General features: G+C 51.1%; 10 protein-coding genes across 10 annotated transcripts; 5 read left to right on the forward strand and 5 right to left on the reverse strand.

Moving 5' to 3' along the window:
• Positions 1-755: 755 nt before the first annotated feature.
• On the reverse strand, positions 756-1,526 carry N7515_008524 (putative ubiquitin conjugating enzyme (UbcD); the record flags this gene model as incomplete). The annotated part of the gene is made up of 5 exons (XM_056669268.1): positions 756-895; positions 946-1,129; positions 1,233-1,262; positions 1,377-1,422; positions 1,483-1,526. 5 exons carry the CDS (start codon positions 1,524-1,526, stop codon positions 756-758), a joined length of 444 nt encoding a protein of 147 aa, XP_056519098.1.
• Positions 1,527-2,342: 816 nt separating this feature from the next.
• On the reverse strand, positions 2,343-3,792 carry N7515_008525 (acyl-CoA dehydrogenase; the record flags this gene model as incomplete). Its single annotated transcript, XM_056669269.1, has 4 exons — positions 2,343-2,389; positions 2,445-2,554; positions 2,607-3,522; positions 3,585-3,792. The coding sequence occupies 4 exons, from the start codon at positions 3,790-3,792 to the stop codon at positions 2,343-2,345; spliced, it is 1,281 nt and encodes a 426-aa protein (XP_056519099.1).
• Positions 3,793-4,516: 724 nt separating this feature from the next.
• On the reverse strand, positions 4,517-6,873 carry N7515_008526 (uncharacterized protein; the record flags this gene model as incomplete). Its single annotated transcript, XM_056669270.1, has 4 exons — positions 4,517-5,337; positions 5,390-5,666; positions 5,716-6,550; positions 6,614-6,873. The coding sequence occupies 4 exons, from the start codon at positions 6,871-6,873 to the stop codon at positions 4,517-4,519; spliced, it is 2,193 nt and encodes a 730-aa protein (XP_056519100.1).
• A 335-nt stretch (positions 6,874-7,208) lies between these two features.
• Positions 7,209-8,639, forward strand: fen1 (multifunctional nuclease RAD27; the record flags this gene model as incomplete). Its single annotated transcript, XM_056669271.1, has 5 exons — positions 7,209-7,221; positions 7,272-7,357; positions 7,427-7,431; positions 7,490-8,051; positions 8,118-8,639. 5 exons carry the CDS (start codon positions 7,209-7,211, stop codon positions 8,637-8,639), a joined length of 1,188 nt encoding a protein of 395 aa, XP_056519101.1.
• Positions 8,640-11,129: 2,490 nt separating this feature from the next.
• Positions 11,130-12,345, forward strand: N7515_008528 (histone H1/H5 family protein; the record flags this gene model as incomplete). The annotated part of the gene is made up of 7 exons (XM_056669272.1): positions 11,130-11,196; positions 11,292-11,317; positions 11,474-11,496; positions 11,606-11,736; positions 11,877-11,971; positions 12,024-12,167; positions 12,229-12,345. The coding sequence occupies 7 exons, from the start codon at positions 11,130-11,132 to the stop codon at positions 12,343-12,345; spliced, it is 603 nt and encodes a 200-aa protein (XP_056519102.1).
• A 1,627-nt stretch (positions 12,346-13,972) lies between these two features.
• On the forward strand, positions 13,973-16,619 carry N7515_008529 (1-phosphatidylinositol-4-phosphate 5-kinase; the record flags this gene model as incomplete). The annotated part of the gene is made up of 2 exons (XM_056669273.1): positions 13,973-15,078; positions 15,131-16,619. The coding sequence occupies 2 exons, from the start codon at positions 13,973-13,975 to the stop codon at positions 16,617-16,619; spliced, it is 2,595 nt and encodes an 864-aa protein (XP_056519103.1).
• Positions 16,620-17,839: 1,220 nt separating this feature from the next.
• Positions 17,840-19,741, reverse strand: N7515_008530 (putative transcription initiation factor TFIID subunit 12; the record flags this gene model as incomplete). The annotated part of the gene is made up of 2 exons (XM_056669274.1): positions 17,840-18,094; positions 18,155-19,741. The coding sequence occupies 2 exons, from the start codon at positions 19,739-19,741 to the stop codon at positions 17,840-17,842; spliced, it is 1,842 nt and encodes a 613-aa protein (XP_056519104.1).
• Positions 19,742-20,723: 982 nt separating this feature from the next.
• Positions 20,724-21,560, reverse strand: N7515_008531 (uncharacterized protein; the record flags this gene model as incomplete). Its single annotated transcript, XM_056669275.1, has 3 exons — positions 20,724-21,021; positions 21,075-21,440; positions 21,496-21,560. 3 exons carry the CDS (start codon positions 21,558-21,560, stop codon positions 20,724-20,726), a joined length of 729 nt encoding a protein of 242 aa, XP_056519105.1.
• A 551-nt stretch (positions 21,561-22,111) lies between these two features.
• N7515_008532 (proteasome regulatory particle lid subunit RPN3) lies at positions 22,112-24,144 on the forward strand (the record flags this gene model as incomplete). The annotated part of the gene is made up of 2 exons (XM_056669276.1): positions 22,112-23,935; positions 24,001-24,144. The coding sequence occupies 2 exons, from the start codon at positions 22,112-22,114 to the stop codon at positions 24,142-24,144; spliced, it is 1,968 nt and encodes a 655-aa protein (XP_056519106.1).
• A 531-nt stretch (positions 24,145-24,675) lies between these two features.
• On the forward strand, positions 24,676-26,084 carry N7515_008533 (trans-hexaprenyltranstransferase; the record flags this gene model as incomplete). The annotated part of the gene is made up of 2 exons (XM_056669277.1): positions 24,676-25,857; positions 25,923-26,084. The coding sequence occupies 2 exons, from the start codon at positions 24,676-24,678 to the stop codon at positions 26,082-26,084; spliced, it is 1,344 nt and encodes a 447-aa protein (XP_056519107.1).
• Between the last annotated feature and the right edge of the window lie 771 nt (positions 26,085-26,855).

Genomic DNA, 26,855 nt, shown 5'->3' on the forward strand with positions numbered 1-26,855 from the left:
GGAGTTGGGGTGATTGAATGCATTTTGTTCGTGTTCGATCTTGAAGCTATAGTTGATATCTACTAGTCCGACACCCATGGGATGGATTCTATACAATGTCTACGTCAATTACAACTACAACCGAAGAAACAAAGCTAATAACCCAGGAAGCACGTAGACAGCCCTATCAGGATTGTGCTATTTACTGTTTGCTAATGCAAGACACGAAACACAATTACCATGACTCGAACCACCGCAAGACAAGTCTACTCGCCTCCAATTACCCACTGAGATTCAAACTCACGCAAAGTAGAAAAGGAGAACTCATCCAGAAGCAATCCTAGAGGCAGTTGCCAGCACTAAAGAGAAACGGTTGCCATGAATGCAAAAGATTTTTGGTCATAAGGATCGTTGGATATGAAAAGTCCCAGAAACTCAACCCCAAGAACAGAGAACACACCCCGTGCAAATGAGATTTTCCTTCATTCGAGACACAGGCAGAACAGCCAGCGCCAGAGAAAAGAAAGCCGACATTTGACATGAACACAAGAGTTGGTAAAGGGGAGAAAACAGTAAAAAACGGTTCTACGACCACGAGTACGCCAGGCTTCCGCGCATTCTGAATCTAGACGGGAGAGAGAGAAGCGGAAAGATGCAGTGCGATGGTTAAGATGACACCGAGGAGAAAAAGTGGTCGAGCGAGATAGGCGCAAGAAGGGTTATTGAGGAAGAAAAAGACAGAAGAAGCGAAGAAGGAATCAAATTTGTCGTTTCACTCAAATAGCGTACTTGCGCGTCCACTCGCGGGCCGTGGCCTCGTACCGGGGTCGATCGGTCTTGTAGACGTGCGCGATTTCGGGCACAAGAGGATCATCCGGGTTGGGGTCTGTGAGCATCGAGCAGATGGAGAGCAGGACTATTTCGGTTAGGAGTGTATCTGGTAGAAGGAATAGGTGTTTCGCTCACCTTTAGAGATGGTGAGAGCAGGGCTCCATTGGTCTCTCAGAATGTCCAGACAGATGCTGCCGTTGGAGTTGATGTTGGGGTGGTAGATGCGAGTGGTGAAGTTGACCTTGGGAGGCTTGAAGGGGTAATCGGTAGGGAAGTGAATGGCAAGGAAGAAGACACCGCCAGAGTATGGGGAGTCACCCTATTGACTTTGTTAGTATTGCGAATCTGATGTATCACATCTCTGGGCCTGATGGACATTGTCTTCCAAGAGGACTTCCAGAAAACAGATGAGAACGACTTACAGGACCCATGATAGTCGCTTGCCAGTGGAACTGCAGAATCCAAGTCAGTTTCAAGATACCATCGATATCGGGCTTGATCAGCGCTGGGCGAAGAAGTGGTACCCCGCCACACGGCGCAACCAGCAACAGAATGAGTATTCATACCAGATCATCTCCAACGGGACCAGCGGAGCAGGAAGAGGGTGGATCCCTTGAAGAGGTCAGAGTCATTCCCAATCAGACGCAAATGATGGCATCAGGATAGGCTTACCGGCCGAGGTCAGTGAGTTCCTTGTTAATACGCTTGAGAGCCATGACGAAGACTGCGGAGAAAGTGTAGAAAGTAAAAAGAAGGAACTTGGTGATCGTCAGTAAAGTTGATATCAAGTAGGAAAAGGAGATGTCCGACTTACGATAACGTCTTTGTGTGAAAAAGAGAAGGGAGGAAGAGAGTCTCAAGAGGGGGAAAAGTGCCCACAGGGTGGGCGGAATCGATTCTGTCGTATTGTACAGCCCAATACCGGGCGCCACACTGACACATCATGAATCAGCCCCATGGCTCTTATTTGGGTGTAGTAATCAGTGAAGAAGGAAGCAGAATGAGAAAGAACACGTGGAGTCATCGGATACAAACATGATTGTCCTTTTAGAAATAGAGCGAGTGCCTGAGTTGAGCAAACTGTGCAATGTAGCGGGGTTAGGCATTGGTATGTATTCAGAAGAGAGGATGGAGAGATATCTCAGCCTGGCCATACTCTATATGCCTATCAATCACCTGAATATTGTTACTAGAGCCTAACGTACATCTCTTACTAGTGTAATTCTCAACTTTATACTACACATCAACTCATCTGAAGTTGCTTTCATCTTCACTATACATCCGTATTGAAAATCTGTACTGTATTACGCCCGATGCTGCCCCTCGATGATGTCACGTGCGGGTGCGGCGCCGCAAAATCCCGCTTGACCCGAATGGGAAGGAACACTGTGTATGGTAGCGTGACCATGTCTTACCCTGACTTATACATGTGCTTAGTACTTATATTTGACTACAGAGCATTCATATAGGTATCTCTAGAAAGCGCTTTGAATTGGGATATCTTATATATACAAATCGTCTTTTTAACATGTCTAACAGAAGGCCTGCACACCGGTGATGGCACGGCCCAAGATCAAAGCTATAGGAATGCATTAGTCCCTGCCCAACAACGCAATCTGGCAGGAATAACTTACCGTGAATATCGCTCTGTCCTTCGTAAGTCTGCACCACAAACAGGTTGGCCACATGGCGGGCAATGTGGTACTCGTCGCTGGCTGCGTTGCCACCGAAGACTTCTTGCAGACTAATACCAACGTCAGCAGAGTACACGGAACCGAAAGACAAAAGAAACTTACATTCGGGAGTTGGCCAAAGCACGATCGCAGTTCTGGCGCTTAATCATAGAGATCATCTCAGGAGTGGCCTTACCCTCATCCTTAAGACGAGCGACCTGAACAGCAGCCAGAGTACCGTAAGCAGCATCAGTAGCGGCATTAGCCAGCTTCATCTGGATGAGCTGGTACTTGGCAAGAGGGTTACCCTTGAATTGCTTGCGCTCGAGACTGTACTCGCGGGCACGGGCAAGGGAGTCCTCAAGGGCACCCATGGCACCGAAAGCAATTCCCAAACGGGCACTGTTCAAGCATGTGAAGGGACCCTTAAGGCCCTCAACATCGGGCAGCATGTTCTCGGCAGGAACAGGGCAGTTATCCATGTGGATCATACCAGTGATGGAAGCACGCAGGGCGCTCTTGTTCTTAATAGCAGGGGTCTCGTAAGACCCAGGGGTGGCTCGGGAACGCTCGACGATGAAACCACGGATCTTTCCAGTGGACTCGAGCTTGGCCCAGACAAGGGCGATATCAGAGATGGGAGAGTTGGTGATCCATGTCTTGCTACCGGAAAGCAGGTAGGTGCCCTTCTGTGTGGGGTGCTCGCGAGCCACGGTCTCCATGGAACCGGGGTCGGAGCCGTGGTTGGGCTCGGTCAGACCGAAGCAGCCGGAGATGACACCCTTGGCGAGTCCCGGGAGGAAACGCTCCTTCTGCTCCTCTGTGCCGAACTCGTAGATGCCGGTCATGGCCAGAGAGCTCTGGACCGACATACCGGATCGGTATCCGGAATCGACACGCTCGACTTCCTTGGTGATCAACCCCGATGCAACAGTGCTGACACCGGCGCAGCCGTATCCCTGAATGTGAGCGCCGAGGAGACCGAGGTCACCCATCTCCTCGAGGATGCGGCGGTCGTAGTTCTCATTGCGGTAGGCCTCTGCGGGGAACTCATGTCAGTATACCATTTCATGACGCAAGTCAATCGAGACACCGACATACCCAAAACACGGGGAGCAAGCTTATCCTGGCAGTATTGACGGGCAGTATCCTGCACAGCCAATTCCTCCTCTGTGTACAACTCAGCTGCGGCAAGGGGATCCTCCCAGTTGAAGACAGCCGAAGAGGCGCAACGGCGGCCTGCCACGGAGGTAGGACCAGCCTGGAGAGAGCGCGCAGCGGCGCGGAGAAGGGAGCGGTTCATCATCATTGTGAGAGGGAGGTTGTGTGGAGTGGAGAGGGAACCGAGAGTTGTCGAGGGAATATTGCGGGGGGAGCTCAATTCAAATATACACTGGCGGAGAGACCTCGGCAGTTATGCAGGGTTGGGGTATCTGGAATCACCGAGTGGGATAAGTCCAAAACGGTTTGAATTTCAAGATTCAGTACACTCGGCCCGACTTGCGATTATTTTAACCGATCTGATTCGACCAAATATCCGAGGAGTTGAGAATGTTGTGTCCGGTGGCCAACCGACTCGGACATTTTCGGTCTGTCGCGGGTGGAGCTGAAGTGGACTCGACTATGCCAAGCGCCGAAATGCACCAACCTACGCTTCGACAAAGATCATAGAATCTGGGGGTAACCGCCGTATCTAAAGAAGACCTAAAGAAGGACTGTTGGATCTCATTGGCAGCTGAATAGGTATACAGTAGGAGGTGAATGCAGGTACGTACATGTCCATGGGGACCGTCAACTGGTTCGTTCTTGAATATGATACTAAACATTGAACAATTGGGTCGATTATTGAACTCCGTACGATTCCTGAACTTCTAGATCATCGCAATCGTGGCTCATCTCGAACTTATTAGCGCTCCATTTTAAATGTATGTAACTATCACCATATTCACTGGAACAACCCGTGCTCATCAATCATAGGCCGTTATTACTATGTACAAGGACAATCGACAAAAGCATCCAAAGTCCGGGGTAGATCAAGCCGGCATCTGGCTCTGAAGGAAGTCAAAGACACCTGTGGGGAAATATTCCTCATCAAAGCCCCACAGATCTGCCATCATCGGGTCCATCGAGCCCTCCGAGAGTCCCGGCTCCTGCTTCCCCGGTGTCAGGGGCGGTTCGAACCCATTGCTCCGTTCAGCGGACAAAGGCGCAACTCCAAGCAGGGGAGGCGGGTGATTCAGAATAGTGTCACGTTCGCCCAGCATCTGAGCACCGGGAATCACCACTGGCTTGAAGAGAGGGGGCTCCTGTGAAGTGGACCCCATGGGCTGTTGGCCGGCAGTGCGCTTCTCCCATTCCTCGAGTCCTGTCAGCATCTTGCGGAGTCCACGGGCAATGTGGTGGCTGAGGTGGCGCTCGCTCGCTCGTTGGCTACAGGACACCATGAGGTCGACAACCCGCCCAACCAGGACACGCACGTAGCTCACGTCGACGTGGAGGCCTGCCGAGGCGATTGAAGTCCGTTTGCCGTGGCTTCCGGGGATAGCACCGTTTGAGCAGACTTTAGCTGCTATTTTCAACAGGAAGACTGCAGCAAATGTGATCATGCTGTGGAGATACAGTGGCACGCCGACGAGCGCCAGCTGGATATCTCGTTCGTCCAGACAAACCTGGAGAGTACCAATCGCTGATTCGACGGCGATGTTGGCGCGCTTTCTGCGCTCGAATGACATTTGTCCAGAGGAAGTAGATGAGTGGTATGTACGTAGGGCGACTGAGTTCAGTTGCAGCCGAGAGAAATGATAGTGCATGTACACGGCTTTGTAAGGATATGAACCGACATATCGACTCCCCGCTGTAGCGATAGGTTAGACGGGCTATTCTGTTTGCAGAAGGCTAAGACTTACCCAGTCGAGGAAGCCATGATGACTTCCACTCCCCGATATCATTATCGTATTGATCAATCTTGGGGAAATCGCTCTCGGGAACCTCGAGGTCGACATCGGGGCCGAATGCAAAGTATATACGAGTGAGGATTATAAACAGATCGACCTGGCTGTGAAGTCGTAGGTCTCCTTGTGATATTGACGGGCTTTGTGTAAATATGTTGTGTTGAGTGATACTGGCGTCTTCGTGGATCATCGGCGGTCGGCCATATGCAATAGAAAAGTGGTGTTCCAGTGTCTAAGTTACATGAGCAAAAGCAACGATGTTTGGGATCAAAAGTACTCACGTAAAGAAGATACCATAGCCTAGCCTGTTCAATGTGTTCTGGTGATCCCTGTGTGGCCTTGCGGAAGAACTGGTGCAGATTACGCTCGGTTGCAATTCGAACTGCATAACCGGAGAGCTTCCAGCTAACATCCGCAAGCCAGAATGCTCCAATACATAGCGCGCGAATATCATCCAGAGTATGGTGATGGCCTAGCATGGAATCGGAGGCTAACCTTGCAAACTCGGTGTAGCACGTATCAAATGTGCGCTCCTTGGTCGGCATATGAAGCGCGGTGACGGCCATAATAGCAGCACACAGCATCGACGATGACCGACGGACAGAAGTCAAGTCTTTGTGTGCTAGTAAGGCTCCATCCCATAGGTAGCGGTTGAGTACCTGGTCGAATTGATAGAACAGCTCCTCCGCTTCCTGTATATCGACCACTCCGCGTGAGATTATATCAGTGACCAGTGCCTGATCTGGGGCCAGTTTTTGTCCGGGCGAGCTTTCGCGATTCTCACTGAGCTGCGTCACTTCATATAAACTGCCCATCGGGGCCGTGACCAAGGAGGTTGCGCCTGTCTCCTCACGGTCCAACGCATAGCGTGGATGTTGTTGGGGAAACCCGTAGTTTGACCTTGAAGCACTGCCATTTTTCACAGTGTTCTCAGTCGTCTCGGCCCTGTTGTGTTGCGCAAATCCACCATCATCAGTCGAAACGGTGGAGTCTTTTCGGCCTCTCTTGTTCGAAGGTGTCTCATTCGAACCACCACCTGCTTGATAGTATGATAGCTCCGGTAGTTGTGACTTTCTGAGCAAATCCGTCATTGCTGCTTCGATCATTGATTTCCACCTGTCATAGCCAGTCCAATTAGTGATATATTACAACAATAAGCATTGAAGGTAAGGCACCCACTCGGCTTCATCCTCGAGTAATGTTTGAAGACTCTTATTCACAACGCACTCCAGCCCCATGCGCCGACACCGCGAGCATATCGACTCGCTTGCCTCCATGTCACAGCGCACTTTGTGCCGCTTACACTCCGTGCATGCCCGTATCCGTCGCGAGATCTTTGGGACATGATGAGGGCGCTCCTCTGTGGTGGAAGCACCTTGCGGAGGAGAAGCAGACGAGGCATCGCAATTGGCCTCAAACTGTATGCGATTCCGCTTCATGTTGGTGTGGACGTCTTACTACTCGACCCTCCGCATGGCGCATTCCGGGGAAGACAGAAAGGCGGGGGTTGTTGGGGCAGCTCCGCTCTGGACCCGGGAATTACTCATAGCCGGTTGATAGCCTGAGGCAACCATGCATATCATGGCTTCAATCAGGCATCGAGATCCGGACTGCGCCGGTCACATGATCCTGTGTCACGCTATACCGCTTTAGGCTTAAATGGGGTCGCGCTTCGAGCCCGGCGCGTTCGCGTACTGCGGCAGGTCAAGCTTGACTCTCTACGGAGTACTTAGACACTGAATTACAAGCGAGATAACCTCATTCCACAGCCAATATGGGTATCAAACGTGAGTGTATCACTTCCAATATCACGGCCATCTATGCTAATGTCCACCAGATCTGTACCAGGTGATCTCCGAGAATGCCCCCGATGCGATCAAGACGGGCGAGATCAAGAACCATTTTGGTCGCAAGGTCGCAATTGTATGCCTTCCACAAGTTGCTTGCCCTGAATATATTTGCCATTGCTAACATACGAAATCCTCCAACTAGGATGCGTACGTCATGAATTGTCGTCGTTATAAACCCTGATCTCAAGCCGCTAACCCAGAACAGGTCCATGAGCATCTACAGTTTCCTGATCGCCGTGCGCTCGGAGGGTCAGCAGCTCATGAGCGAGTCCGGCGAGACCACTTCCCACCTGATGGGCATGTTCTACCGTACCCTACGAATGGTAGACAACGGCATCAAGCCTCTTTACGTGTTCGACGGTGCCCCACCGAAGCTCAAGTCCGGAGAATTGGCGAAGCGTGTTGCACGTAAAACCGAAGCAGCCGAAGCCCACGAAGAGGCCAAAGAAACCGGAACTGCGGAGGATGTCGAGAAGTTCTCACGGCGGACTGTTCGCGTCACCCGTGAACACAACGCGGAGTGCAAGAAGCTTCTTAGCCTGATGGGCATTCCTTACATCACCGCGCCGACGGAAGCGGAAGCCCAGTGTGCTGTTCTGGCTCGTGCAGGCAAGGTGTACGCGGCTGCGTCGGAGGATATGGATACATTGTGCTTCGAGTCGCCGATTCTCCTCCGTCATCTTACGTTCAGTGAGCAGCGCAAGGAGCCCATCCAGGAGATTCACCTGGATCGAGCACTCGAGGGTCTTGATATGGATCGTGCACAGGTACAGTACTCGGGTACCTGATTGTAGTGTGCGTGCGTACAACTGCTGACCATTTCTACCTTGCAGTTCATTGATCTCTGCATTCTGCTCGGCTGTGACTACCTTGAACCCATTCCCAAGGTAGGAGCGCACACTGCTCTCAACCTTATCAAAGAGCACAAGTCCCTGGAGAAGGTGCTGGAGTACATGAACAACGACCCAAAGAAAAAATACGTTGTGCCTGAAGAATGGCCCTACCAGGACGCGCGTGAACTTTTCACCAACCCGGACGTCCGGCCTGCCGATCACCCTGAATGCGACTTTAAATGGGATGCGCCCAACATTGAGGGTTTGATCGAGTTCCTGGTCAAAGACAAGGGATTCAACGAAGACCGTGTGCGCAACGGTGCCGCCCGTCTGTCGAAGCACCTCAAGACTGCGCAACAGTCCCGGCTGGAGGGATTCTTCAAACCCGTTGCTCGCACCGAAGACGAGAAGGCGTCTCTCAAGCGCAAACACGATGAGAAGCTGCAGCAGCAAAAGAAGAAAAAGAAGGATGAAGCTAAAGCTAAGAAGGACGCCAAGTCAAAGCCACGTGGAGCGGCCTAATCTGTTGATGACGAGAGGTGCTTTCAACAGGATGGGCTCCCTCGCTTTTGTTTCCTGTCAAAATAACGCATGATGCAAACTTATCTTTGCTGATCTAACATGGTGGACTGGCGCGGGCGTTGTGTGGTTTCTGCTTTCTGTATTTCTTATGGGCCACTTGCATGCGGAGAACCCTCATTTCATCGGATCGAGACTTCCATGTATCATAGCAAAAGGCGGGTTAATTCGAGATGAAACATGAAGAACCTATAGTCTTAAGCTTCTACATCGTCTCAATACTCTTTTCCAGTCCCTTGAGCGTCAGGATCAGACAAGATCAAGTCGAGCAGTCATGGACATTTAGTCTGATCCTCGCGGATACAAGAGACGGAGATATGCATCAATAACATTCTCATACTCTTTCATCCGTTCTGCATGCAAGTATATCATCAAATTCCACATTTACATGTTCTGGTGCTGCTATTGCAGGGTGTCGACATCCAGCGATCTCAGAGACTTGTATAGATCCGGCCCCGCTTAGCGAGGCTGCCTATCCGAGCCTCCCAACCCAACCCACGACTGATCCTCACCAAGGAAAGTCGCAAACGCTTCAAACGTAGATATTGTATATTGTCCATCATGGTCCAAACTACTTTCTGCTCTCAAAAAAGATAACAAGAAGCCATGTGGTGCAGGATCAGCGTTGAGAGTAGTCCGACCCTTGATTCGACGCGCCGATTGCAGATGTCCATGCGATGATCCCCATTGCAAAACTAGGGCCAATGATCGGGGTCATGTGTTGGATTTTGAAGATAAGAACTTAACCCTCGTTCAATTCAATACTCAGTAAGATATGTGTTTGGCTTTGGGATAGAACGTTCACTGCTCTTTGGATGGCTCCCTCGATATCTATGCTGGGAGATGGACATTATGTACACCATACAATCCCTGTCCAGTTCATGTCTCGTCCTGTCGGTACTTTAGGAGTGCTTTGTTTCATTGGTTGTATCAGCTGATCTTGAGGTCAGGTTGTGGCGTTCGGCGTTGTCATAGCACGTTGTCAATTAATCTTCCCCTCTCTTCGTGTTTGGTGTACACTTGCGGCCTTGCCATCACTTAGGCTTCATACGCAGTATGTTGTTAGTCTGTAGGTGGAAGTTCCAGATAGTTACATGTTTTCCTAGACTTTCTATAGGTTCCCAACTCATAAGGATCAAATGAAGAAAAGATAAATTTCATATTTTGTGATGTAGGTAGGTAGGTGATGGTCGAAATATATATTGACATCTTTAGGGCTTCATGTCTACAGGTATGTACCTAGCAGCCTACCTACAGGTCCAGGTCCACATTTGCTTCCTCAAATTTAATGAATCCCTGGCTACTTGGACTAGGAGGTATGAACGAATGAATATAAACAGTAACTAAGGAGAGTAAAATGTTAGACTAAATAAATCATCTGTACCTATCAGCGAATAGTTACGTGGTCTGACACATCACGCGTCGAGGCGAATAACGTAGTTTACCCTAATCCGTGTCATCACCCGTGAACAACAAGTGTCGACATCATCGAACGGCAGTTCCATGGAACTTGACCAGTCAGCCGAGTAAGAACCTTGGAACTAGGAATATCTCCAATTCTCCATTCACTTAAAGGCACGAGACGCCAAAGCAAGGAGTCGATAAGACGGCTGCACGAGGCGATATGACTTTGATGGCATAACGCTCTTCTCAATATTTAAGACATAAAACGAAACACTTTCTATGAAGGACTGGTGATAGCTCTTCTTCCGAAGATCTGGATCTCACACCCCGAAAGGACTCAAAGGAGGCTTGCCAGATTCGGAGCAGAGAAGACCAGGCCGATCACCTAGACCTTTGTGGAATGTTGAAAAGACAGATACATATCCCTTAATCTCTGGGAGATATGTGCCAGCCGCCAGCGCCAACTCCAGATATAGATATGCGCGATTTTGCCGAGGGGAGATGGGGAATGCACGCGTAGAGGAACCAGGCTGCCAGTTCATGTTCTCACTCGAGGACATGACTAGACTATGGAGTTGATGATACTGAACGCGAAAATGATAACAGACACAGATTCTACCAAAATCATAAAGTATCTGAACTCTGAAGTAGTATTCGACACGGCATACGAGAGAATGTTCGCATTTGCTCTTGAAGACGCGCGAGAGAACAAGTTGATGGTAGAAAGTCCAACAGAATAGACACACAAAACAGTAATCAAAAGAAGAGTCTACTAAAAGAATAAACATAGACAGTGAATAAGAGGTAAAGAACGTGATTTTCCATTTTTCCATTTCTCTCCTGAGCTTGTGTCAACACCGGTCGCCTATAAATCGCGGATGCCCCGCGGCCTTCCCTTCCCTCCTGCTCTTTTTCTTCTTCCTCCGTTACCACAACTCCCACGACTTTAGGAAAAGACTTTTCACTCAGATCCTTTCTCAGATCTTCTTCTTCTTTTTCATTTACCTCTAAATCAAATCATATTCAATCATGCCTCCCAAGAAGGACACCAGCGCGTCTAAGAAGGCCGCTCCTGCTACTCACTCTTCTTACCGTGGTACGTCTTTGCTGATCCTGAATGACCACCACATCGCGTAAAATCGCTCGTGGCATCTTTCTGGTCGCGAACATCTGCTGATTTGAATGATATAGATATGATCAAGGATGCCATTATTGGGGTGAGTTGACCAATGCCGGCGCGAGCCAACCTGGTTGTTGTGATTCGAGTCGCGCCCGACCGTGACACGTCTTTGCCTTTGGGCATGGACAACCACAACAAAATCAATCCTTATTTTTGATGTATCCTAATTGCTGACTGGTCTTTCTGTCTATAGCTCAAGGAGCGCAATGGTAGCAGGTATGTTTCTGGTGTTTTCCCCTCTCTCGTCGCCGCTGCCTTCTGGGTCCGGCGGGAGCCTCGTAATGCTTATGAACGAGTCACTGACTGAAACTGCCCACCATTTTAGTCGCCAGGCTATCAAGAAGTATGTTCAGATGAACAACAAGATCAACTTGACTTCTCAGAGTGTCTTCGACTCTCAGTTCAACAAGGCTATCAAGTCCGGTGTTGAGAAGAACGAGTTCACCCAGCCCAAGGGTAAGTTCCATCCACCGTGCCTAAGCGCATGCATCCTATCATCTTCTGTGCGAGGCTTTGCAATATTTGCATCTCGTTGCATGTTGCATGTTGTATGTCGCTTTGGATTAGTTTCACTCGGTCTGACTCGTTGCGTTTAGGCCCCTCTGGTCCCCTGAAGCTCGCTAAGAAGGAAGCACCCGCTAAGGCTGCTGCTAAGCCCGTCGCAAAGCCGGCTGCGAAGCCCGCTGCCAAGGTAAGCTCTCGTCCAGATCTGATTTTATGTTCTCCGCTGATTCAAATATCAGCCCGCCGCCAAGGCTGCCCCCAAGAAGGCCGCTGCCCCTAAGAAGGCTGCTGCAAAGGCCGCCCCTACCAAGAAGACCGCTGTCAAGAAGACTGCGACCAAGCCCAAGGCCAATTCCAGCAAGGTCCGAAAGACCCCCGCGGCCGTAAGTTCACCTCAGATGCTCCATCCCTCTCGCCCTTGATCGTCACTGACCAACATTCCAGGCCCCTGCTATTGTCGAGCAACGCACGATTCTCGGCAAGACAAAGTCTGGTAGAATTACCAAGACCACTGCTCCGCCGCCCGCCCCGGCGCCCAAGAAGCGCACTACTAAGAAATAGAGATCTTGACAGTCTCTTTTTCGCCGGATCTCTCTCTCCCTCTTTTTCACGTGCGCATTTCCCGGAAGAGTGTCTGGTACTTTGCTTCCTTTGCTCTTCTTCTGTAACTTCTTTCTGTCGGGCCATTGGTTTCTCTAGCTCTTGACGATTTCCTTTGCGTTGTTTTCATATGTTTTCTTGGATACGTTGGCTTTGCTTTTCAAAGTCAAAGGGATGGCGTCCTGCGGTGGGTTTGCAATGGGGAACTGCGGTCTTTTTATTCTTTAATTTTCTTATTGCGATCGATTCCCTTGTTACTTTTGTGGAAATCAAACTATTTGGACGATTTTGAAGCTGAATATCTGGAAGATATGTCGAGGGTCCGCGTAGCTCGGGGTAGCTCGGGGTAAACAAAGTATCGATTTCCAGTGTATTGTCCGGTGTTTTATTGTCTTGACTCTTGACCTTTGATGTCTCGGACCGATAAACATACTAGATGAACGTATTGTCTGTACTCCGTACAAAGTAATATGTTTATGTCGTATGTGACCTGTCACCTGGTGGAGAATTTCCCCTGTGGCGCTGAGATGATTTCATTATGGGGGAGGCTGGAGCCCTATTTTTGGAACATTTGCAGTACAACATATTTACAGTGTCAAGTGTATACAACCTACAGAATGGAGTCTATTGTGTAGTTATCGACAGAGTGCTATCCTCTTCTCCTTTTCCTCAACCGATCTGACTTGACCCGAGTCTCCTGAGTCCCGATACGCGCAATTGGCCACTCGGCATCCTTTGCCGTCTGCGTATCTCTCGGTAATTAACTTGACCTGCAAAGGCCGTAAAATTCTTATGCATTCTCTGGTTATACTCCATACACAGTTCCTGCTCACTTACTGTGTAGACTGTAGAGTCAATATCCATACTGTGTACTCCATACAAGGGTGGCGTTGTGCAACCTCAATCTCCTTGCATAAACACTTGCATAAACACTTGTAGCCACTGAGGGGCTGCGGGCAGAGTGGGCTAGAGGAAGATAAATACGGTCCAATGAATCATTTGGCATATCAGAGAGTGTAAATAGGGAAAAGGGAAGAAATCATGTGAAGGAGTTTTGTACTTTTTGCATGTATGTTTAGATGTGCTCCGTACCTGATAACCCCCAGCCACCAGTTCATGTTCAACGAGAGTTACAAGTACGCAGTAATGGAGAAACAACTAGTTAGACGAAACAAATTACTACGATAAACTACTAGCGAAATCAGTCACCTTTTATAAAAACTAAGACGCAAAAAGAGATTAAGCTGACGGTGGAGTCCAGAACTCCAGGTACAGTACGTGTCGTAATTCTCTTTCTCCCCGACAACCAAGTGAACCAACTCTTCCCTCTTCTTCTCCTCCACTCCTCTCTCCCCACCCCATATCTCCCCCAACCCACCCTTTATTTCCCGTCTTGCCATTGATACAAATTATGTTGATCGGTTGAACTACCCTTGGGGCAAACTGGCTCGATTTCCTCTTTCTTTGTCAGAATTCGGTCCGGTTCACAACTTTCCTGGTTCTCCGCCAATAAGGGCGACTGCCGTCACATCGGGTTACCGGTCCACGCAGAACTCACGTCACTTCTTCCCTGGGGACTCTCGTCGTTATGCCCTCTTTCAACGACGTCTCTTATCAGACTGCCACCGTCACCCAACCTCGCTCATTTGACTCGCCTCGAAAGTCCCACGATAAGACCCCCGTCGGAAATACCTTCCTCTGGACCAACTGGCCTAACGGCACCGACGCGAATCACGACTCACAACAGAATGACCGACACCTGTTGACTGACCTCAAGAACGGCAGTGCATACTCGCTGAATGGCCCTCGGTCCAGTGTCAGTTCGTACACACGCGATCCGCCGCTGTCCAAGGACGGCAGCATGCATTCGGTAGCCAATGGGTCCACGAGAGATTCCCGCGAGAACGGCCGGCCGTCCGCCATGTTGGACCGCAAACTCTCGGACAATGGACCTGGAATGATCTCCACCACAACGTCTCCATCTGCCCACCAACCCAATGGCACGACCAACGGCCAGCCCGCCACAGGGAAACTGATGATCAATGGGGATACACAGCGGCCTTCCGCCGACGAGTCAATCTCACCGTCCGCATCGCTCTTGCAAATTCCACAGCAGGATGAGACTGGTCGTCATTCACCAGATCCCGATCGCTTGAACCCGAACTCGCGGCCCGGAACACAACGCCACTCCTCCCCTCCCGCCCCGTCAATGCTCGACGCTGTCTCGATGCCAGAGTCGCAGAACTCCAGTATTCGACAACGACATTCCTTGCAGGTTCCGAGGACACCTAGCGTGCGGCGGGATAGCCGAGAATACACAGACGATGCGGCGTACAGCACTGGCCGGATGTCGCCGACGACTGGCTTCCGACGCACATCGATCAGCCTTATTCGACGGGCAACGAAAAACAGCACGCAACAAGATATCACGTTGGACGAGGCACCGCCAGATGAAGATGCAGCTCGATGGGCGGAAGCCATCAAGCAAAAGCGCGCCTCACGACGACGCCGCGAGGAGGAGGACGATGACCGAGTGATCGTGGGAACCAAGGTGGACCAGAATCACGTCAACTATGTGACGGCATATAACATGTTGACGGGAATCCGCTTCACGGTCTCGAGGATCAACGCGAAAATGGACAGAGAACTCACCCCGGCGGATTTCGATGCCAAACACAAATTCTCCTTTGACATGTGAGTATCTGCTGGAGCATTGATGCTTTGACCATGACTGACAGCTGAGCAGCACCGGGAACGAACTGATCCCCTCCGCCAAATACGACTTCAAATTCAAAGACTACGCACCTTGGGTCTTCCGACACCTGCGCGCCAAGTTTCGCCTCGATCCCGCCGATTACCTTATGTCTCTTACAAGCAAGTACATTTTGTCCGAGCTGGGCTCTCCTGGCAAGAGCGGAAGCTTCTTTTACTTCTCGCGCGACTATAAATACATCATCAAGACCATTCACCACTCTGAACATAAGCTTCTCCGGAGGATACTTCCTGAGTACTACCGGCATGTGGAGAACAATCCGAACACACTCATTTCACAATTCTATGGATTGCACCGAGTCAAGATGGCATATGGCCGAAAGATTCACTTCGTCGTCATGAACAACCTGTTTCCGCCCCACCGAGACATCCACCAGACATTCGATTTGAAGGGCTCGACCATTGGTCGTGATCTGCAGGAGTCAGACCTGGAGAGAAACCCCAGAGCAACCATGAAGGACCTGAACTGGGTTCGTCGGAATCGTCACTTGGAATGTGGTCCTATAAAACGGGACTTCTTCCTCGAGCAATTAAAACGTGACGTGGTGCTGCTGCAGAAACTGAAGATCATGGACTATTCCCTTTTGGTAGGAATTCATGACTCAGGGAGGGGCAACGAAGAGAAGTTGCGCGACAAGACGCTTCAGGTCTTTCAGCCGGGCGGCGAAGAGGACACGAACCAGAACCACTTGATGCGTACGCCGTCGAAGTTGGAGAATGAACGCAAAGCTCGTGAGCTGCGCATGCTCATCAAGCGTGAACGGCCTGTTCCGCTGGACAAAGCAGCTTCGAAGATGCCAGATGAGATTCTCGACGAACGGAAATATCATGTCTTTTACGCGGACGATGGCGGTTTCCGGGCCACCCACGAGAACGGTCAACCTGGCGATGAGATCTACTACCTCGGTATCATTGATTGCTTGACTCATTATGGCACCACGAAGAAGCTCGAGAACTTCTTCAAAGGTCTCTCGCACGATCGGGCACAGATCTCCCCAATCCCTCCACAGCCCTATGGAGAGCGCTTCATCAATTTCATCAAGGGAATCACGATGTCGAACGAAGAAGCGGAACGGCGACGCGAATCTCGAGTCTCTGCTTCTGGTGCACCCCAGCAATCAACCGACAAGCGACGTTCGAGATCTTCTTCTGTCGAGCGGACTATGCAGGCAGCGGAGAAAGAGGCATCGAAAGACGTGTCTGTCACTCATCCTCGAACACTCGCCACTGTCTGGGACCCCGCCGATGCCAATGGCCCCGGCCCGACTTCCACTTTGCCCATAGTGGACGAAGCCGGCGAAGCAAGCAGTGTTGGAGGACACAGCTCCCACAGCCGACACGGTCATCCAGCATCAGAGAAGGAACTGCCACCTGTTCCCGACGAAGCGCCGCCCCCGACGCCCAGCAAAGGCAAGGAAGTCGACCGAAGCAATCCGATGAATCCAAATTCAGCCTCCCGCTAGCTTTCGGCAGCGGCTGCCAACCCCCCTTGATACCTTTATTCGTCCCTTTATCTTGTTTTCTTTGTATTCAGCGAGATATTCCCCTTGTTGCTCTTGCTCTTCATAGAACCACCTATTTTGTTTCCCAGCATGGGTCTGCGCGAGGCATCTCATCTTCCCATATTCTGCAACCACTTCCCGCAAAGAAACTGATGTTCATGAGTGACATGTGTATAATTTCCGTCGCCTGTTGAGCGAACCCATCTCCATCCTCCATGCTCTCTACTGTCTTCATCTGGGTCGGGACAAGCTCGAAGCTCAAGCCCAAACCCCTTCCACTCTCTCTTTCATTTCCGTCTTTAACATCCACCACTCTCTAGCACTGCTATGAAGTCCTCCGTCCTGCGGCTGTACAGGCCCCTTCGCCCTCATTGATCGAACATATTCCCACACTCTCTCTATATCATACCCATTTCCAGCACCATAAGCGCCACCCGCTATGTCACACATGAGCGGAATAATTTCCAATCCCGTCATCTTTTCCTCTTTCTTTTTTATGTCTCGTTCTCAGAAGACGAAAAGAATACCATTGAACTCGCAAAGCGTTCTCGCCTTGTTCATCGAACATCTTCTTCTTTCTTCTATTTTTCCCTTTATTCTGTTGTGCTTCTTCTTCTTTTCATCGAGTCCCTCTCCATACCCTGTACCAATCACTATACCATCTGCTTTTTCTTCATATTCGTGGTTTCTTAGCTGGGGAGCGGTAGTGAGCGGAATCCAATGGGAAGTTCAAGTTCCTATTACTTTTGCTGTGTCTGTAGATGTATGAAGTAGATGGTATGGTGTCTGAGTAGAGCAAAGTTGCCATAGCGAAGTTATGAAGGCATTTTATGTCGATGTTCAGGTCTACGATAGAGCTAAGTTCATACTCATACCAAATTGGAACCATATTGGAATCAAGCCCAGTAGGGGCAATTCATTATTCAGTTCCAGTTAAGCTGGACTGCAAGATAGCCATCAGGGAGGATCAGGCAAGCTAGCCAGCCAAACCATCATCTCTTCATCCCTGGTAAAAAAAATCCATATCCCCCATTCACCACATAAGCGCCATATTCTCAAGAAATGAGAGCCAAAAAGTAAAGCAAAAGAACACCTTTCCCCCCATATGACACCCGTCGAAAGAAACAATGAAGCAAAAGCATCGCGAGTGCAGGGAATCCGTAGAAGACAGAAGGGAACGTCTATTCAGTCTTGCCCTGGGTAACCTTGGCAGCCTGAATAGCAGACATCTTCTGAGTCCAGCCTTGGGTAGGCTGGGGCTTCTTGACCGTGCGCAGGTCATCAGTAGAGAAACCGGAAATGCGCATATTGTAGTTACGCTCGAGGACAAGTTGGAGATCGCGCAGCTCGAGGGTTGCCGAAGGACGAAGCTTGGCCAGACGACAGGCTTGAGTAACGACTTCGTCGACGAAGTCGTCGGCCATTTGGAGAACGAACTGGGTATGTTTGTTAGTTATCTTTCATTTGAGAGGGACTTGAGAGAGTAGTGGACTTACCTCCTCGGCATCCGGGGTAAGCGCTTCTCCCTCGCCGCCACCGGTGACCTGGCGGACGAGGATGTCGAGCATTTTCTTGCTCAGGACTCGCTGGCCCTCACCCTCCAGGACGTAGCCTGGGTGTTTCTGGATGGCGGGCTGGCCCATCATGCCCATGGCGCCGTGGCTGGGGCCACCGGACAGCGAGGGACGGGAGCCAGGCATCGAGACAGGCTCGGGGGTGGACACATGGAGGTTTTTCGGGATGGCCATGTTGGTGTTTCGGGTAGAGGCTTCACCGGGACGGTTGGCGAGGTATCCCTGGGGATGACCCTGCTGGTTGGCCTGACCTTGCTGATTCATCGTTTGCTGTTGAGGGGATGGATTTGTGTAGGTTTGTGCGGCTTGCGAAATGGCAGCTTGATGAGAGAGGGGTCGAGGCGGGCCTTGATTAACCTGCTGAGATGGACCAGGTGGTGTGGGGGTGGAACCGTCAGGGTGGGGAGTTTGACTGAAAGTAACTTGAGTGCCTGGGGTGCCTTGTTGTTGTGGTTGCGGGGGACGTATTTGTGGTTGCGGAGCATTGATTGGGGCTGGTGTATTTCCGGCCGATTGGGCAGGAGCACCAGGCTGGGAAGCAGTGGGCGACATAGCCGTTTGGCGGGCTGCGTTGACGGCTGAGTTAATTGTATGCGGGGCCGGGGCCTGGCCTGCCTGCATAGGATTGGGAGTTCCTGCCTGCGCAGGTACACCCTGTGTCGTCGCGGGAGGTGCCGCCGGCGCTTGGTTCAACGCGGTAGGCGCATTGCCTTGACCCGCCTGATTCATCACTTGTCCCCCCGGGTTCTGTTGCGCCTGAAGTTTGAAGCTTTCCTGTTGTTCTTTGAACTTGTTCAAAAACTCGCTACCCTCCCGGAAGAGCTTTTCAGCTGCCAGCTGACGGTTCTTGAATTCCTGCATCTCCTCCTGGGTCATATTGCCCTGTGCCTGCCGCTGCGCATACGACGAACGGAGATCGGCCATGCGAGCCCGTCCAACCTCCTGCTTCTGAAGCGCAATACCATATCGCAACCGAGCCTCGGGGATCCATGTCTGCACCTGCTCGGGGGTCACGTTCGGTGGGAGGAAAAAATTCAGCGCGCTGACACGGGCCTGGATTTGCGGAATAAGCTGGTTGAGTGTCTGCGGATTATTCGACTGTGTCCGCTGAACCGGCTGTCCCTGTGGACCCTGAGCCCCCTGTTGTAGCACCGGCTGCGCTTGCTGTCCCTGCTGTGGTTGCTGCGGCTGTGTTCCTTGCTGGACGGCCGCCTGAGCTTGCTGGTGCTGCTGCAACGCCTGCTGTCGGGTTTGCTGGAAGATCCGCATACCCTTCATCAAGTTCTGAGAGAGCTGGGAGAGCTTTGTGTTGGCTTGCTGATACTCGTGTGACTGCGGGTCGCGAGTGTTGAGCAGTTCCCAGAGGCTGCGAACCAGCTGGGTGTGCTGGGCCTTCTGCTGATCACTGAGGTGCGGTAGCTTCTGAACTTGGTCGGTCCGGATGAGATTCGAGTGCTGTGGCTGCGGGGCAGCCATTTGCTGTCCGACTTGGCCCTGAGCTCCCTCCATCTTCGCGGGGATGATTCTCTGGGGGGATTGAGGGGAAGTCGGGATGAATCTTGCTGATCACCGGATCGACGCGCGCGTCAATGGTCTGTGGATGGGAATACAGGCGGTTTCTTAAACGTCACAGTCGAATTCCGTCACTGGAATCAGACGAGTTGGCGGACGATGACGGTTCCGATGTTGCAGTTCTGGTGGTTGCAACTTTGACGTTGGTAGAGGTTGGGCCGGGTCTTGGCATCCCAGCCGCCTTTTGATATACGTGCTAGTAGTTAGGCAACGGCGGAACCTACTTCTTGCTTTACAGTACGGCGACGAGTATCTTTTAGAAATACGGCTTTCTTAGAGAATCCAGGTATCTGGTCTTCGGAGTCGTCTTGCTATGAAAATATCCATGATCACTTGATCATTCCGCCATTGTCACAGCCCACAGATCGGGTTCCATTATTATACCTATGCCATATACCTAATAACATACGCTGCGTATTTGCGAATTGAAATGTGAACAAACAGTCTTGATATTCATTGTGGTCGTAAGACAGAAAGAATCACATCCTGAAGATGTCTCATGGGTAGCATAGCAGGGATAAGACAGGCAACAGACGATGCTGTACCAATGACTGCAACCCAAGTACCTGCTGTGCATATTTGGTGATAATTGGAAGATAAAGCAATAGGCTTTGCTCAAGCGTTGGTCGGGGAGAAGCCCTGGTTTGACACCAGTTGAAAGTACTGAAGGCTTTGCTTTGGCTGAGTCTAGTTTGTCCGACGCTCTTCTCCCTATTAGCCACCGGGGACATAGCTGGGAGCCTGGGACAGCGTAGCCCTGATGACGAGTCATGGAATCTGAGATGTCAAGGCTTGTTCGGAGGAAGTGCCCACAGAGTATGGTGTGCTGGTCAGATGAATCAAGAAGTAGGAATGAGATCGGATGGAAGCTTTTCACCACGTAGGGAAAACACCATGGCGAAATATAAGTCTCAGCCTATCAAACCCCCAGATCTCGATCCATGCCTGAGACCCGTTCTTCCAGCCTCCGTTTCCGCTGTTCCAGTCCTCGAATCTCGGCCAGCTCTCGCTCAATATCCTCATCAGTAACATCTGAAATGTCCGGTTGTGCTGGCGCAGGTGCAAAGTCCTCTTCATCTTCCCCATAGGAGCGTCTCATCTGATCCAGTTCTGCAGTATTCGTTGCAACCCGATCCTCCAATTGTGCTATGGACTCGCTAATGATCTGATGCCGATAGCGAAGACTGGCAATCTTTTCCTGTGCGCCGGGAATCGGACTTCATCTAGGTTAGTCCAAGCCAGTATTTCTTACCAGATCTGAATCACTTACTAAACATCACAGAGGATCTCGGCTCCCCGAAGCAGAACTTCAATGTTAACTTCCCCGCGGGGCCCTCTGGTTGAGGTGCCTGCTGATCGTTTGATCTCTTCCATCATATCGTGTCCCAGAACTCTGGCCACCGCAGACTGGTTGCGGTTGTCCCGCGCTGAATAGATGCGGCTTGCCATCGACTCCCTTTCAGGCTCGGTGGGGAACATGGTCCCGCGTCGTGTGGCGCGTCTTTGCGACCCTGGAGCCTTAGCAGCTGGATCGACTTGAAAGAGTGCGCGTTCATGAGCTTCGGTATCACGAATCAAGGCTGTAATGTCGTGGGAGCCCAGCAACGCAGTGGTGAAAATTCGCGGGGGAGGGAATCTGGACGCTTCGTTAGTCTTCAGCATTGTAATTGAGGGGCATCGCAAGCACTAACGGCAAGTCGGCAATAGCATTGGAAGAGAGAGTTATTTGCTCTAAGTGAGATTTGAGTAAGCCCATATCTGCGGATGTCCTGAAGCTCTGGGCTGTAGAGGATGTGTACTGTGTAGTTGAATGCTTCTACACTGCGCAATTGTTTACTTTGGGGGAGAGCTGCAGAGATGCCTGAGGCACTATATTGAGAAGGCGGCTATGTATTGGGACCACCTTGCCACGCTAAGATTGACTGGAAAGAATAGCATTGCTGTATTTCAGTTTAAAGGCTGTTAAACGCCTCGATTTAGCCCATTTTTCGTAGCTCTTTGTGGTCTTTCTGACAGCTTTAATGGCAAAGGTGCTGGGTTGAGGCCGGCCCCAAGCTCCAACTGACTAAGCGTTCATCTGGTCCACGTCTCTTGCGCCCGTTCATCCCATCTCTTGACATCACATCACCCATCTGCTTCATCAACCTGTCCGCACAAGTTTCCCTTCATCATATCTGTGCTTCCGACAGATTGGCTTCTCCTGGGCTTGATTTTCTGCTTCCTCTCCTCTTTGTGCTCATTCGCCCTTTCCCCTACTTCTTCCGTTAGCTTGGTGACTGTCCAGCTGAGCTCGATAGCTTCAGAAATATGCCGGCCGAAAGGCGCTCTCTGCGATCAAACAACAAATCCGACTCCTCATCTACTAACGGTGAAAAGGCAAACTCAACGGCACCCACCACTCGTGCCGCCGCCAACAAGGCCAAGTCAGCTCCGACCAAGAAAGACGCAAAGGGCGCATCAAACGACAACATGGGGGAAGATGACCAGTCGCATAAGGATGGATCGAAGTCCACCAAGAATGGTGTGAATGGATCCGAAGATGTCGAGATGGGAGAGGGTACGGCAGGTGCGCCTACATCCTCATCCAACGCCAGCAAGGGCCGCAAAAATGACAAGATGACTGTTGTAGTGCCCCCAACCAAGGGTTCCAGATCATCCGGCAAGGATAAGGAGGAGGACGTGACCATGGATGGTGCGGAGGATGGTGATGCTGAGAACACGGAGCCGGAAGTCGACCCGACAACGAAGGCTATTCAAGGTTTGTCGAATCTCCTTCCTTGTCCAGAAGAAGCCCATATCTCTAACGTGATTTCCTGTCTGTTCCGCGCGGGTTTAGACATCAAGACCAATTTCACCTTGCTCGAGCGTGCCGTCGCCCACTTTGACCCCAGATTCACCCTCCGTGTCCTGCGATCCATATCGTCGATGCGGAAACACCTCACCCCGGAGGTCCTCGCCGAAGTCATTGTGGAAACTTATCCCGAATCTAGCTCGACCGCCTCGTTCCTGCTTGAAGCTCTTGGGCAAACCAAGGCCTACGAGAATGCTCTAGCGAGCTCGGAGATGGAGGTGGACTCGGAGAAGAAGGCTGCCCCCAAGGAAACACTCGCCGAGGTGGATGTGTATCTCTCGATTCTCGTACAGATCTACCTGTTCGACCAACGTGAGATCCAGAAGGGAGTGCAGTTCTCCACAAGCTTGATTGAGCGCCTGCGAGCACTCAATCGTCGCACCCTAGATTCTCTGGCTGCCCGTGTGTACTTCTACTACTCTCTCTTCTTCGAACAATCCGCCCCGCTTCCTCCTTCCCCCGCAGCGGCAGTGACTACCATTCGTCAGCCATTGCTGGTCGCCCTGCGCACAGCCGTGCTCCGAAAAGATGTTGACACGCAGGCTACTGTGATGACTCTGTTGCTTCGCAACTACTTGTCTACATCTCATATCTCACAGGCAGATCTCCTGATCTCGCACAATCCGTTCCCTGTCGCTGCGTCTAACAACCAGATTGCTCGCTACATGTTCTACCTTGGTCGCATCCGTGCCATCCAGTTGCAGTATACGGAGGCCCACGGCCATCTGATTGGGGCTACCCGCAAGTCGCCTGCTAGCCAGGTTGCTCGTGGATTCTACCAGGCCTCTCACAAGCTGTTGGTCGTTGTCGAGCTGTTGATGGGTGATATCCCAGACCGTGCCATCTTCCGCCAGCCAGCTTTGGAACGGGCCATGCACCCCTATTTGCTGCTCGCTCAGGCAGTCAGTGTCGGTGATCTGGATGGATTCCTCAACACTGTCAACACCCACAGTGAGACTTTCCGCAAGGATGGCACATACACCTTGATCCTGCGCTTGCGACAGAATGTCATCAAGACCGGTATTCGCATGATGTCGCTCTCTTACTCCCGAATCTCCCTGCGGGATATCTGCCTTCGTCTCGGACTTGACAGTGAAGAGTCTGCTGAGTACATTGTGGCCAAGGCTATCAGGGATGGCGTCATTGAGGCCACGCTTGACCACGAGCATGGATTCATGAAGAGCAAAGACGTGGGTGATATCTACGCTACCAGAGAACCCGGCGAAGCCTTCCATGAGCGTATCCGCGCCTGCCTTGCTCTTCACGACGAGAGTGTCAAGGTATGTATTCCTAGTATCCGCATTGGCCTGTGTTGTTTTTGCTAACGTGCATTTAATCGTTATAGGCCATGCGCTTCCCTATGAATCAGCACCGCCTGGAGCTCAAGAGTGCCCAAGAAGCCCGTGAACGGGAGCGGGAGCTTGCCAAGGAGATACAGGAGGGAGACATGGATGATGAGGATGCTGGCGGTGATTTTGATGCTATTTAAAGGGAAGGTTGAGCTTCCATAATTGATACAGCATACTTTTTCTCTACCGCACTGGTCCCATGCATGGGTCTCTACCTCGTAGCGGCCTTCCTCAAACCTTTGTGTTGTGAAAATCGTTCTCCTTGTCCTTGGGCTTTTGATTCAGATGTGAAGGGGAGCGTTCAGGACTAAGATTAAGATGCTCGGTGCAGGGTCTATCTTTCATACTATCATTTCCTGTACTGTGGCCTTATTAGATTCGTATGTCAGATTTTTTCTAAGGCTTATAAACTGTGTCCTCATCATATTCACTCAATTTCCATTTGTAACCCTAAAAGAGTTGAAGATTGAGTTGTTCTCAGGTACTGTGTAGACCCAGACGGAACCCATACTTGGCTGTGACCAGGTCCGTGCGACCCGAGAGAGCTCGAAATCTTCCCGCCCGCAAGATTGTTCGTCCTTGTCCGCTAACAACCGATCGCTTCCTGACATTGGATTCTTATGTTTTTATCTTGATCTTCTTGATATATACACACAGCCCTCGCATTGAGCATGGGCGCTCGAACCGTATCGGCCACCGGGCTGATCCTCTCATCACGAACGACTGTCTGCACGCAATGCCTCCGCGATGACCTCCGCTTTACGCATATTGCTCTCCAATCTCGCAAATATCACCCAACACGTCGGCGAGATGCTTCGCCATTTGGAGCTGCCGTGTCAGCGGCCCAAGCCATCTTCAAGGGTATGCCGAAGGCGCCTCCAGGCATCTCCGTCGACCCGTTGAGAATGGTAGGAAAAGAACTCAAATTCCTCACCAAAAACATCCGACAATTACTTGGATCGGGCCATCCCGCACTAGACAAGGTGGCCAAGTACTACACTCACAGCGAGGGCAAGCACATGCGGCCAATGCTTGTCCTTCTCATGTCCCAGGCGACAGCCTTGGACCCGCGCAAGCACCACACCTACACGGATAAACCGAGCCCCGTCGATTCCTCCTTCAGCGCACCCTCCATCCTCGAAGATGCCAACCCAGAAATGAACCCGCTCGTGGCCCCTACTGCCGAGAGCAAATACGATGTCGCGGGAGATGACAACATCCTCCCTTCACAGCGACGACTGGCCGAAATCACAGAGTTGATCCACACCGCATCTCTCCTGCACGACGATGTCATCGACAATGCCGTGACGCGCCGTGCCAACAGCTCTGCGAACCTGGCGTTCGGAAATAAGATGGCCGTGCTGGCAGGTGACTTTTTGCTTGGTCGTGCCTCGGTGGCGCTGGCTCGCCTGCGCGATCCCGAGGTCACGGAACTCATGGCCACTGTCATCGCCAATTTGGTGGAGGGTGAATTCATGCAACTGAAGAACACTGCGCAAGACGAATCGAAGCCCGTTTACACCGACGAGACTCTTGCCTATTACCTCCAGAAGACCTACCTGAAGACGGCCAGTCTGATTAGCAAGTCCTGCCGCTCTGCTGCGGTTCTGGGCCGGAGTGCCCCGGAGGTGATCGAGGCTTCTTATGCTTATGGCCGCAATTTGGGTCTGGCATTCCAGTTGGTTGATGATATGTTGGACTACACAGTTACTGAGGCTGAGATGGGCAAGCCGGTTGGTGCCGACCTGGAGCTTGGTCTGGCGACTGCGCCGCTCCTTTTCGCCTGGAAGAGCAACCCGGAGCTTGGTCCTTTGGTTGGACGCAAGTTCCGTGTGGAGGGTGATGTGCAGCGGGTGAGTGGTCAAACTGGTCTCGAGTTCTGCTTGATACGGTGATACTGACTGGTTTCTTTTACTAGGCTCGTGAGCTCGTCTACCGCAGCGATGGTGTTGAGCAGACCCGTGCTCTTGCTCAGGAATACGCCGACAAGGCCATTGCTGCCATCAGCGACTTCCCCGACAGTGATGCCAAGAGTGGTTTGATTGAGATGTGCCAGAAGACCATGAACCGGAGAAAGTAGAGGAGACCCTGCTCCCATGTACACATATTTGTCTTTCAGCTCGCCCCCCTTTTGTTGTTTCTTCAGGTTACGATCTCCTTTCTAGATGCCTGTGTATATTTAGATGTCTTAGATGGTTGGATACATACTTGGTCTTCACCAGTGGATGCATTTTCTACTCTCTTCGCTTCAGGTCTTTGTTGATGTCCTGGATGATCAACAGTCATTCGAATGTGTCGATACGCCCTCAAGCCAAAAGAACAGTATATTGTGACGCTGTTGTATAACAATAGATCGGCTCTACAAGGTATAAAGCTCCTATATCCCTGGTATGACCCTCTATCACACGATTAGTATAAGATTGGCTCCACAGCGCATATGGCCCAAATGTCACCGTTGCACAGCATCTGTTGGAAGAGAAGGACGCCTTCAGTACAGAATCCGAGTCCTCAACGTCTACAATGTAGTACTTGCAATAGTTGTCTTGCCCTATGTCTAGCCCGAGTCGATAGATACAATATCAACAGGAGACCCATGGTTGTCAGGGCTTCTTTGACGTTCCTGACAGCTGGTCGTATCAAGAGGGGTACCAACTGATTTACAAGTAATCTTACAATACATAAACCAAATACTGGTTAATAACGGACTTACACGCATGTGAAGTGGACCTAATTACGCGAAATAACAATACGAAACAGGAATGCCGAGGTACTCACACCTTCGTCATCCCGTCATGCCTGTGGAAGCTGCAACTTCCTGCAACTTTCTCTGTCTACGCGCTGAGCCCTTGTC

The sequence above is a fragment of the Penicillium bovifimosum genome (assembly GCF_028826915.1).
Source record: "Penicillium bovifimosum strain IBT 22155 chromosome Unknown utg000006l_segment0_segment0, whole genome shotgun sequence".
Taxonomy (NCBI): Eukaryota; Fungi; Ascomycota; class Eurotiomycetes; order Eurotiales; family Aspergillaceae; genus Penicillium; species Penicillium bovifimosum.